This window comes from Schistocerca gregaria, chromosome 5 (assembly GCF_023897955.1).
Source record: "Schistocerca gregaria isolate iqSchGreg1 chromosome 5, iqSchGreg1.2, whole genome shotgun sequence".
Lineage (NCBI taxonomy): Eukaryota > Metazoa > Arthropoda > Insecta > Orthoptera > Acrididae > Schistocerca > Schistocerca gregaria.
In genome coordinates this window covers 432,820,063-432,832,802 of record NC_064924.1, presented here as the reverse complement: position 1 = coordinate 432,832,802, position 12,740 = coordinate 432,820,063, and the positions used below count along the sequence as shown (strand labels likewise).

The following is a 12,740-nucleotide window of genomic DNA, read 5'->3' as shown; positions in this document are numbered from 1 at the left end:
AGTGTGGAATGCAAGTCTGAGAAGTAACATACATTTAGCCTCACCAAGAGCACTGAATTTTACTCATTCTACAGTACCTGTGTACAACTCAAAATCTTTATCAAAAAGCAGTGGTAACTAAGGAGAGCTTCAATCACTGAAGCCACGTAATTGTGTTATTGAATGTTGTATTACCTTTGCCTTTCTCCAGGCTGTTACACATCTTGTTGGTACTATGTTGTAATGGTTATAAAAATATTAATCACTGAACAGAAATTTAGTAAACTGTTCGCAGACACTCTGGCTTAGCCAAACATTTTATTCAACTTATTGATGTGCCTCTTGTTTCAATTTTGTGTTCTTTTTTCCCTGATAATAAGAAACAATTATAACTGCTTAAAACTGGTTCAGAATTCCTCAGTCAATTACTTTCACATGTGGGTTCTGCATGTGATATGCAGCATTTTGATAGTATTATCTATGCCATTTTTCTCATGAGAATATTAGTGACTTTTAATATCATCCCACTTGTGTGAAAAAATTTGATAAGAGCAGCATAAAGCATCCTTGTTTTTCCATTTCTACAAGTAATTATGATATTAACATAACTCAAAGCTGCATATACCTGAAGCACTCATTGATGATGATACAACCAACAGTATATATTTCTGTAAACTGTTTTGCCCATTGTGTTCATTTTTTTCTATAATTGATGTTTGGTTGGCATAGCTAGTAGCTCATGAGGCTATTTAATACAACCTGTCCTACACTTCCTTTCATAACTGCGAAATGAAAATATTCGTTTGAAATTGTATACCTACACAGTTAAAAATACTTTAATTTCTCTCTTGACATGTGGTGCTACCTTCATTGACGCCAGAATGTTGTCTGTGCAGAACAACAACTATTTCAAGTAATATATGCTACTTGAGGTTTTGGTTGGTAATAAAAAGAAGATTTTATAAATGGGATGGTGTGTGTACCATATATTTTTATAAACAATCTACCATACAAAATGTACATGTTATTTCAACTAATATGTATATATGAAGTATGATACATGGGCTGTTTTACAAAAATGCTTTAAGGTAAACTTTTTACACTATTTTATTATATATATGCAAAAATATTGCTAATTTTCTTTTCATAAATTATCTTTCTATGCATAATATATTTCAGTGAGGTTGTACAAAATATTCACATAACAAAAAGCACAGAAGGATCATTTAACAAAGCACTCAAATCATATAAATCAAAATAAACAAACAAACTTGTAATAAATATTTTAATTGTACAAAAAATGACAAAAGCTGTCTTAAATTGTATACAGAACATATATAACTGACTTAGAATTACGAATTGAGGTTCAAGAACCTAAGTTTTACAGCTCGAAAGCCTTAACAGAAAAAGAGTCAATGGAAAAGCAACAGTGCAAGACTGGCATACATCAGGTCAGCAGTAAAATAACTTAACGGTACTTTTGTGCATATCCGCAACTTCTGCCTTTAGTAGATGACCTCACCAAAAACATAAATGGTTTATATATATATATATTTATAAATCACATAACAATAATATAAAAACATAGGATTATAATGTACAAAAGGTGAGCAAAATACTGGGTATGACCCACTTTACAAAGGCTGCGAACTCAAACACAGAAACGTCATCTCATATTACTAATAACGCATTTTCTTCTCTTTCCCTTAAACAATTGTGACAACATTTGCAGGTCAATGCCTAATCGCTCTGCTATCACAAGTAACTCAGCTCATGTTAAGAAACAATTTTCTCCTCTCTTCATTTGGCAAACTCAACATGACAATGAAGCTTTCACTTTTCTACTGACAAGCCAGTTCACTGGACTTGTTTTCTATATGCACACATGTAAAAATGTGTTGAGAGGAACACGCGGTAATATGCAGGCTATATACTCCATCAAGAATTTTTTCATATACAACTAGAGAATTGGAAAGATGTTCCATTTAAAAAGAAATAGCACACATATTAAGATAACAGGTCAACAGGTATATACACCACATATCGTGTGTCATCATTATTAAAATACTTGTTCCACACAAAGATGAGAAAGTTCCATCAATTAAACTTTGTGCTTTTATATCTGCCTAGCTGTCTATCATACAAGTGACTATAGTTATATGTTAAAAACATGATACATAAGCATATAAGAGATTTCCCACATATGTATACCTATGATGGGGAGTTACAAAAATCATATTTGAAAACACAGGAACATTTTTACAACTTCAAAAAATCAAGTACACAGATAACCGAAAGTCCCACCTATTTATTATTCAGATACATAACCGTACTACATACATTCTTCTCTAATTATAGGTTGTTATTTGAAAGAAGAAAATATCAAAACCATGTTAACTTAAACAGTAAATCAAATATATATATATATATATATATATAGAGTCAAGGTGGCTAGTGTATCAGGAACTATCCACCACAAAGCTCTTATATACTATGCAATCTTCCAATATTGAATACACACATTCATACAAGAAAAACCCCTGACTGTGCTTTCTCAATTTTGTACACCCTCTTTTTACCTAGTTAAGTACCAATATTTTCATTTACTGTTCTGCCAATTTCAAATGCAACATGAACACAAACAGTCCATGTATGATAACGATGCTAGACTGATGAACTTATTAACGATAATGACTTATAATGACGTATCATGATATGTGAGTGTAGTTCCTGTGAACACTGAAGGTGTTCATCCGTACGGTGCACTTCCAGTTAGGCCTTATTCTTATCATACATGAGGACGAATTTCCACAAATCGCCTTTTCTTATTAGCATCTGCTTAACCTCTTTCAATTTTCACCAGTCTGAACAACAAGAAGAAAACAGATTGGTCACCCGAGACAGGTTATCACAGCCAGATAGTAGTTTTCCTCAGAGCACGTGTATTTGAGTTTGGCCTTAATATTGCCTGTGGAGCAGGTCTGCAGGCACTAACAAGGAGTAAAGACAGCAGCCAGTACCGGAACTAGACTCGATCGACATGATACACGCTTTCATAGAGATCAATGTGGACTAAGTGAAACGTACACCGAAGGGTGCAGCCGAACACATACATCAAGGTTTAAGCTTTTGTGGATGTACGTACATTACAGACAGACGCCAACACGGCGGCTACGAGGAACTCTCGGCACTCGAATGCGACATACGAAGCTTTACCCTTGAGCAATGTGTTACCGTTTACAGTCATAGTGCATAAAGACATTAAATTTACAACAAATGGGCTAGTTTAGTTCTTCCATTAAAACAGTGGAAATAACAAACAAATCCCACCATCCAGGGTATCCATACGTACGGAGTTCGCGCAGCAAGCTCACGGAGTTCAGCGTACTGTAAGCTCAAGCACAAATGTCGTAAACAGAAAAAACTGATCTATTAGATTACACTTTGTACATTAAGAATGAATACACTCTGTCGTCCAATATTAGAATTCGTATATAAAAGTAATGTTCCTAAACTAAAAAATTAGAGATGTGCCATAACATATGCACAAAGCAGTCTACTAAGAGAAAATAATATCGGTAAAAAAAGCTTAAAACCTGACGTACGTGCAGAGCTTCGCGTTACACGAATACCGTACACGTACGGTACGTAATAAACTGGCGCACAAAATGTAGGCTCGACCTCGACCGGAGAAGGAAACAAATGACAAATGCGGGCCGGCAAAAGGACGTCCCGCGCCCGCGCAACAGGGATGGTCGGTCGCGCCTACATTTTACGCATTACAGAAAGGTCGAGTGAAAGTGAGGACGAGCGTCGGTGGCGTGCCTCTGCATCGTCTAAGTAGTGGCCCACACTCCGGGAGGGCAGTGGCGACGACGGCGGCAGCGAAGGCCGACAGCTCAGCAGTAGCTGTTGTCGACCCACTCGGTGACGCCGAAGTCAGACAGCATGTCCGTCATGTCGGGCGTGCACGAGAACTCGAGGTGCGAGCCCGAGCTGGAGCTGGTCGTGTCGAAGGAATCCAGGTCGTTGGTGAAAACGTTACTAAAAGTGTCCAGGTCGACCCTGAAGTCGGGCGAGATCTGTAAGAGGTCCGTGAGCGAGTCCAGATCGGCGAGGCTCGGGTTCTCGACGGCGCCGTGCTGCTGCAGTTGCTGCTGTTGCTGTTGCTGCTGGTGGTAGTGGTGGTGGTTGTGAGACGAGGGCGCGACGTCGGCCACGTCGGGCACGGCCGGGTCACAGGACACGTCAATGGGCTCCTCCTTGATGGTTATCTCCTCGTACTCCATGGGCTCCATTTTGACGGGAGCCAGCAGGGACTTTATGTCTGGCACGACGGCCGGGGACGGCGCCGCGAGGACCAGAGAGGGCAGGCGCGCCACCGCCACGGGCGTCACGAACTTCGTGTCCAGGACGGCGACGGATGTCGTCGACGACGCCTCGTCGTACAGCGACGCGCTCTCTGGCGAGTCGGGGGTGTCGCAGGAGGGACTGGACGGCACTTTGGCGGCAGCGTTGGGCGGCTGCGGGGCGTATTGCAGCAGTGGTGGTGATGGCGGCTGCTGCTGCTGCTGCTGCTGTTGTTGCCGGGCGGCGCGCACCTCTTTGGCCTTGCGGTCGATGGCCAGCTTCACCTTGAGTGCGCTACTGCCGCTGCTGCGGCTCAGCGGAGGCAGGATCCTCACTCCGCCCCTGGAAGCCGATCCCGTCAGGCCCTCCAGACCGTTGTTGTTGGAATCGTTCCTCTGGGTGGGTACCGATGTCCCAGTCGACGTGACCCCCGCGGCAGCGGCGGCTGCTCCCGTCACCGCCACAGACGTCGCGGCGCACACTGCGGCAGCGCTCTTCTTGCTCTTCTTGGAGGGCGACGCGCTCTTGGGAGGCGGCTTCACGGCCTTCTTGCGCGGCCGGTACTTGTAGTCGGGGTATTCCTTCATGTGCAGCTGGCGCAGCCGTTCTGCCTCGTCGATGAAGGGCTGCCGCTCCTCCTCGGAGAGCATCTTCCAGCGGCGGCCCAGCCGCTTCGAAATCTCCGCGTTGTGCATGTCTGGCTGCTGCTCGCAGATCTTGCGCCGCTCGATCTGTGACCACACCATGAAGGCATTCATGGGTCGCTTGATGTGGTTCGGGTTGTTCTTTTTGGTCTGCAACAAAAAAAATAAGGAACACATAAATAAATGATCCCAACAAGAGGGGCTTGTTTTATTATGTAAATAGATTTCTGCTATTAACACCAGATATATATGGTGTTACAAAAAGGTACAGCCAAACTTTCAGGAAACATTCCTCACACACAAATAAAGAAAAGATGTTATGTGGACATGTGTCCGGAAACGCTTAATTTACATGTTAGAGCTCATTTTAGTTTCCTCAGTATGTTCTGTACTTCCTCGATTCACCGCCAGTTGGCCCAATTGAAGGAAGGTAATGTTGACTTCGGTGCTCGTGTTGACATGCGACTCATTGCTCTACAGTACTAGCATCAAGCACAATAGTATGTAGCATCAACAGGTTAGTGTTCATCAAGAACGTGGTTTTGCAGCCAGTGCAATGTTTACAAATGCGGAGTTGGCAGATGCCCGTTTGATGTATGGATTAGCACGGGGCAATAGCCGTGGCGCGGTACGTTAGTATCGAGACAGATTTCCAGGATGAAGGTGTCCCGACAGGAAGAAGTTCGAAGCAATTGATCGGCGTCTTAGGGAACACGGAACATTCCAGCCTATGACTCGCGACTGGGGTAGACCTAGAACGACGAGGACACCTGCAATGGACGAGGCAATTCTTCGTGCAGTTGACGATAACCTTAATGTCAGCGTCAGAGAAGTTGCTGCTGTACAAGGTAACGTTGACCATGTCACTGTATGGAGAGTGCTACGGGAGAACCAGTTGTTTCCGTACCATGTACGGAAAGCAGCTGATTGGCCTCCACAGGTACACTTCTGCGAATGGTTCATCCAACAATGTGTCAATCCTCATTTCAGTGCAAATGTTCTCTTTACGGATGAGGCTTCATTCCAACGTGACCAAATTGTAAATTTTCATAATCAACATGCGTGGGCTGACGAGAATCCGCACGCTATTCTGCAATCACGTCATCAACAAAGATTTTCTGTGAACGTTTGGGCAGGCATTGTTGGTGCTGTCTTGATTGGGCCCCAAGTTCTTCCACCTACGCTCAATGGAGCACGTTATCATATTTTCATACGGGATACTCCACCTGTGCTGCTAGAACATGTGCCTTTACAAGTATGTGGTTCATGCGCGATGGAGCTCCTGCACATTTCAGTTGAAGTGTTCGTACGCTTCTGAACAACAGATTCTGTGACCGATGGATTGGTAGAGGCGGACCAATTCCATGGCTTCCACGCTCTCCTGACCTCAACCCTCTTGACTTTTATTTATGGTGGCCATGTGAAAGCTCTTGTGTGTGAGGAATGTTTCCTGAAAGTTTGGCCGTACCTTTTTGTAACACTATATATATATATATAATTACAGAAGTTCAAAAATGGCCGACAGATGGTGCTTTATCTGATCAAAATAGCAATAATTAGCATACAAAGCAAAGATGATGTTTTTTGCAGGAAATGCTCAATATGTCCACCATCATTCCTCAACATTAGCTGTAGTCGGAGAATAAAGTTGTGAACAGCACTGTAAAGCATGTCCGGAGTTATGGTGAGACATTGGCGTCGGATGTTGCTTTTCAGCATCCCTAGAGATGTCGATCGATTACGATACACTTGCGACTTAAGGTGACGCCAAAGTCAATAATCGCACGGACTGAGGTCAGGGGACCTGGGAGGCCAAGCATGACGTGAGTGACCGCTGAGCACACGATCACCACCAAACGACGCGCGCAAGAGATCTTTCACTCGTCTAGCTCATCCTGCATTTTGGTTCTAATAAAACCCCATGTCATTCCAAGCATGCGTGTCAGTTTTTACCTCTCTATCTACGTTATTCCGTGGTTTATTAAGTTTTCAGATTTATATTGACTTTTTCACCCGGTATATATATATGTAAAATCATTCGTAAAAAGTGTGCTGTGTGACAGAACTTTGAAGTACTCTAATTGTCCTACGATCCAACGTGGCAATGGTTCCACCGGATAATTCTTTTAAGCGACAGTCAACACCGAAAATGTATTACACAGTGCTATATTGTAAACTTACATATCATAAATTCGTAATTATTCCGACCGCTTTCGTCTTGACCATCATCCATAAGCTATATGAACGCGGTATGAATAAAACATGTAAAAACGCACCAAAGTGACAAAACCATCTTTATTTGGTAATAGCGAAAGAAAAGCTTCATTGTTTATCTTTCGTAAGTACCAAATTACGTATAGTTTATTGCATGTGCTTTTGAGTTCGTACGTTGTTTACGTGTGAGAAGAACTGTCGATACTGGACAACCTGTTTTAAACTAGTTACCTATGAGGTAAATAATCTGCTTCAAAAAACTTAATTATCAGTGTTGACATCTGTTATTATGAAACCAAAGTAAATTATGCTTTGGATCCAGTTAAAGGATATTCATTTAACTTATGTTGCTTTAGCAAATAATTCGAAACAGAACGGTGATTTTCGGTATGATTGTTATCTATGAGGGAAGTGATTCGATTAACAGCTGTCAAAAGTATTTATAACAGCTGCAGAGCACCGTTTGTTATTAAACGTTCATCGAATGAAAAACTGTTTTATTTGGTAAAGTGAAGTTTAATTACATGCTCCACTTTATGCGCAATGGTTGTCTTTGCATGACTTGCGGGATTATTACGTAGTTTTCAGATAAAGAAAATAGTGGTAAATGTTAAAAGAGACATAGATTCAAAAACTTGCACTCCCGTTGCTTTCCCTGCATTGTCTCACGAAAAAAAATTCATGAACGACAGTCACCAGGGAACACTAGTGCAGAAAGACACTAATCTTTCCGGACAAACAGTTTGAGGAAAAATTCTCGTATTACCAGTGGGACTGCGCAACACCCAGTTCACTTCCTTATTCATTACAGACATCCGCTTAAGAGCTGCGGCTACACCAGTGCAAATGGAGCACACGCTCAATATGCATGCGGTGGCGAAACGGTGCGGCCTTCAGAAGTTCCACAGCGACTCCCTCGCCGCCTGAGTATTCAAATGTGCGTACCGCGACCTGTGCTCTTGCTTCATTAGCATCCCATTGCGTAAGACAAAACATGACCTAATTCCATGACCCAATTATTCACAGGCTTATGAAAATGTAATGAGTAGTGTATGCACGTCCTGTCCCATCCCAGCAAGTAATGCGTCTCGCGTACCAGACGTGCCGACCCCCCCCCCCCCCCCCCAAACGCGATACGACTTACGTAAGGAGGTATGGCAGAGTGCAGGACAGGCGTAGTAGCAGCTTGTCACACTTGAGCAGCCGATGGTGGCTTCGCGGGATGGGCAGTAAGAAAACAGTGCCCTGCCAAGAAAATCTCGACAGGCGAAAATCATAACATTCCAATCTAGCTGACAAGTATGAGCCATGCCGTAGGGAAGACGTTGCCTTTCCTTGATATACTCGATACGCTATCAACTGGTGTCCGATTTCCGGTTCTATTCCTGGGGATCGTAGAACACAACCACGCTCAGAACACATGCGTGTACTGGCAAAAAAACTTCTCCAGGCGAAAACGCGAAATTCTGCTACCTGCGATCAACACGTACTGAAGTGTCGTAATACAGCGGAGGTGAAATACGATCAACAGATCGTATGTCAACAACGAAACCACAGCCAATCAACGCATGCACACAGTATAGTAACAATAGACCCGTAATGTATGTAATATTCCGCCTTTTGCTCAGATTTTTTGCTTCCTACTGCATTCCTGACAATGTTCCACACACTCTATTTTTAGAACACGGTATATATATATATTCTTGCTAAATGTCTCCCGTATTGGGGTTAATACTGGAGAACTTCACAAGGAAAACTCTTCTCTAGAATCCTAGTAACACGTTCTCAACTTCTATGATACCCATACGTCTCCCTGTGGTTTGCGACCATCTACTCAAAATGTTCACCTTATGCAATTCACTGCCAGCCTGAGAATGGCAAATCAGAAATTACTTCTGTGACCTTGTAAAATGACCGGCAACATGTTTTCCTTCTGCTGTTCAATTTTTCAGCTTATTTACTACAATTTGAACCAGCAGCCTGTGGTCGACTTCAGGCCGTTAATACCAAGTGGCGGAGCACGTTTCGACAGCGCTCATAGTGCATTTCGCTGACCGCGAACTTGTTTTGCTCTCCCAGATTTATTGCGAGGCGTGTGTCAGTCGCTGAAACCTCGCCGCAGCGCTTAGTCAAGCGCAGGCGAAGGTCGCTCACCAAGCGAGCGGATAGCTATCGAAATTTCGAAAGGCCCAGGCGGGGAGATAATGCGAGATACAGACACGCAGACCGAAGTGTCAATTTCCGACAGTTTTTCCCCACGGAAAATAAACGCACCAATGACTAGCTGCCCGCGTGATCATGCAATTTCAGCTCTCGCAGCAGATTTATGTGTAAACTGATTGCAGTACGTCGGGTCGGCTGACGCTTCGTCAAACAACGAGCGCTACAAAAGTTTTCTCCTCGTATGAGAGATACCCCTCTTTCGTCAGACCACTACAGACGTGACAAAGTGATTAAGAATCAAATAACTAAATGCTAGGGTCATAGGGTCTTCTGCAACAGCCTAGCCCAGTTTCAACACACACACACACACACACACACACACACACACACACACACACACACACACACACACACACACACAATCGCTGCGAAGGCGGAGAGGTGGTTCCAACTCTCACAACGGTTCCTAGAACGACACAGTGACTAAGTAAACACTGCTCGTGACAGTCAAGAGAAGATGCAAGTTCATAGTCACTAACCATCTCCGAAAAGCCTTGATTATTTATACTAATGTACTGCATCTTTTAATACTGCCTCATGGTAGTGGAATAAAAGCAGTACTGCACAACTCTGCAGCATGTAATGACGGAAAGTAACTCACAGCTAAGGGAGATACAAAATTATTAATCTTGCGCGCAAACCGCCAAAGGAATTAATGGCACAACTTGACCAGAGGAAGTGATCGGTTAGTAGGGCTCATCCTGAGGTATCAATTAATTATCAGTTTGGCAATGGAGGGAAGTGTGAGCGTGAGTGTGTGAGCGCGTGTGTGTGTGTGTGGGGGGGGGGGGGGGGGGGGAGTTTTTATTAAGATAAGAAGAGCCATGGACAGGGTAGACCAGCGTGGGGAGCTGTGTTAAATCAGTCTTCGGAATGAAGACCACAACAACCCCAATACCACAAAACAGCTGCCGCACAGGAAATGCAGTGGAAGGGAAAGGATTTCCCTGCAAGACTCCCGTTGAGGTATCATTTTCGATCATTATTTCTCGTAACTAATGCAACTAACTTCCAGATTGATCTTTGCACTCTAGATAGGAGCGTGTGCTATGTTGAAACTACTCGTAAGTTTAAAAGTACCTATCGGTCGGGAGTGGACTTCAGAACCTTACATTACATATGCACTGCTCGTAATATCTCAGCTATTCAAGTACGATCGTAGTTTGTCAAATTTACAACGCCTTCGTGTACATACTTCTAGATGGTAGTCCAAGAAATACGCACGGAGCATCGTTTCGAAAGTGGATAATAGGAAATGGCCGACCTTAAGCTGCGAGGGTGAGTCGAGACTGAATAAGTCAGTCGGTAATGGCACGGCTTGGGAAAGGCCCGGTTCAAGGTTTGAGTTCTGGTCATGTACGACTGTCTTACTCTTCTCCACATTTCTAAAATTATCGCTTTTTTTGTATAGGTCTGACGGTATGGAGGCCAACTGAATACTATCTTCATTCCAGTGCTCTATTCTAAGAAGGAATGAAGGTAAGGGTTTCAACTACGTCGACAAGGTGGTCACTGGTGACGTGGCGCAGGCTCTGATTTGGTAACATCCAGGCATTCGCCTTAAACGATTCTGCGAAATCATGGAAAAACCTACATTTGGATGGCTTAACGGTGGTTTTGAACCGCTAACCTATGTAAGGGCACACAGTAATTTTGCATCTACTGCCAATGCTTCGTAGAGAAGTGACTCGTTACAGAGTACTAGTCTTACTGTGATAGCCTGGGAAAACAACGGATCTCTTGTAATAGATTTGAGATCGAAGAAGCGTCAAGAACCTCGCTCGTCTGCGTCGAACACGACATGCCGATGCTTCTCGCTGAGGTACATTGTCAAGGCCGATAAGACATCACGCCCAGCATTGGTAGAGCAGAACCATGTTGCTACTATTTCGTCCAGTATCTGTTGAGTTGCAACGTGACGCTGAAGGGTACTCAACGCCTCTGCCTTCGGCCTTGCCGAGGCGGCAAGCTGCCAGTGGGTTCGCCGAAAAAACCTCCCGCGCGCCAGCATTTTCTAATTTATCCTCAGTCCGCCGGCCGAGCTCCATCTAAACTGCGATGTGGTGTCAGCTCACAAGGCCAAGCACATTCTGCCTGACAGACGGCAGTGGCGCCTCGGGATAAACTACTCTCCAGAGACCCAGCACCAAAATGGTGGTACGCTTTATTTTCGGCGTATTTTAAATTAACGCGATAGCGTTAACAGCTGGCGTGACGCTGCGGGCTTTCATAAATCTGTGGAGTGGTTAGGCCCTCGCGAAAAACAGGAACACTACTCCGGGTGTGACATCATTATGTTGTAGTATTCTCTGGCAGGTCGGTTAGGTCGCAGTGGTTTATCTCACGAGCGTTGTAGTTAATCCGAATCCTAGTACACCAGCAAGTCACCAGAGTTAACGAACAGTCGAACGCCCGGTAGTCCAGGCAGTACTACTAATAAAATTGCTCTGTGATTTACATTTCACCGAGTCGAGCGGTAAGTGGCCGGCCACCATCCAATCCCAGTTCTCTCTCGAGCGCCATGTGCTGGCTGTGTTGCCTATTTTTAAGGTACGCGCAGCGCCTTGTGAAGCGTGGCTGGCTGCATGCTGTCAACAATTGCGATATATCATACACAAAGTAATTTTAATCGGAGTGTGTAAGCTGACGTCGTCGGGACATGTTCTGCTCTCTTACCAAACATACAACGAAGTATGTGGCATCAGGAAAAGAACGGTAAAAAACTGAGCGCACTGAATTTCATCCAGTGAGTGTCCACTGAAGACCACCTCAACAGAAAAATGCCTGTGGATCAAGGTCACATATAAGATGCCTTATAGTTATTCAGTTGAGGAAACTAGGTAGATATTCTAATGTGATATTGCAGAACCGATTTACACTGATAAGTTAATTCCAATCGTGGCCACCAGGTGCAAATCTGGCGCTGTGAATGCGTGGAAGACTTATAGAAATGACTCCATATGTCGTGTATTAGGTCAAACTGTGAGAAAGGTACAACGTTTATTTCATTATTAGCCACCACGTACACTATTTGTTCAACATCTGCCTGTGTTCGTAGCACTATGTTTCTTAGTATTACAACTATTCGTTCAGTTAAAAGCTCATGCTCTACTGGCAAATACCTCAATAACTGAGCAACTTCAGCAAGCGGCAGTGAAGACAATTTTTACAAGAGACATCCATCACTAAAAATCCAACCTCCACGGAATTAAATTATCTTCTCCTTGATAATAAGCAAAATGCAACGCTTCATCCAAAGGTATTAACAAAATATGGTCGGTCAAACACTTAGCGCAAATTCTAGTTGGATACGAAAGAAAAATTTCCACT

General features: G+C 43.7%; 1 protein-coding gene across 1 annotated transcript in view; it reads right to left on the bottom strand.

The window, feature by feature from the left end:
* Positions 1 to 950: 950 nt before the first annotated feature.
* Positions 951 to 12,740, bottom strand: part of LOC126272491 (transcription factor Sox-11-A-like) — a 71,917-nt gene continuing 60,127 nt past the window's right edge. Inside the window, exon 2 of the mRNA XM_049975378.1 lies at positions 951 to 5,123. Within this exon, the coding sequence (XP_049831335.1) occupies positions 3,879 to 5,123 (1,245 nt within the window). The 3' untranslated portion in view covers positions 951 to 3,878. The remainder of the gene's footprint in view (positions 5,124 to 12,740) is intronic.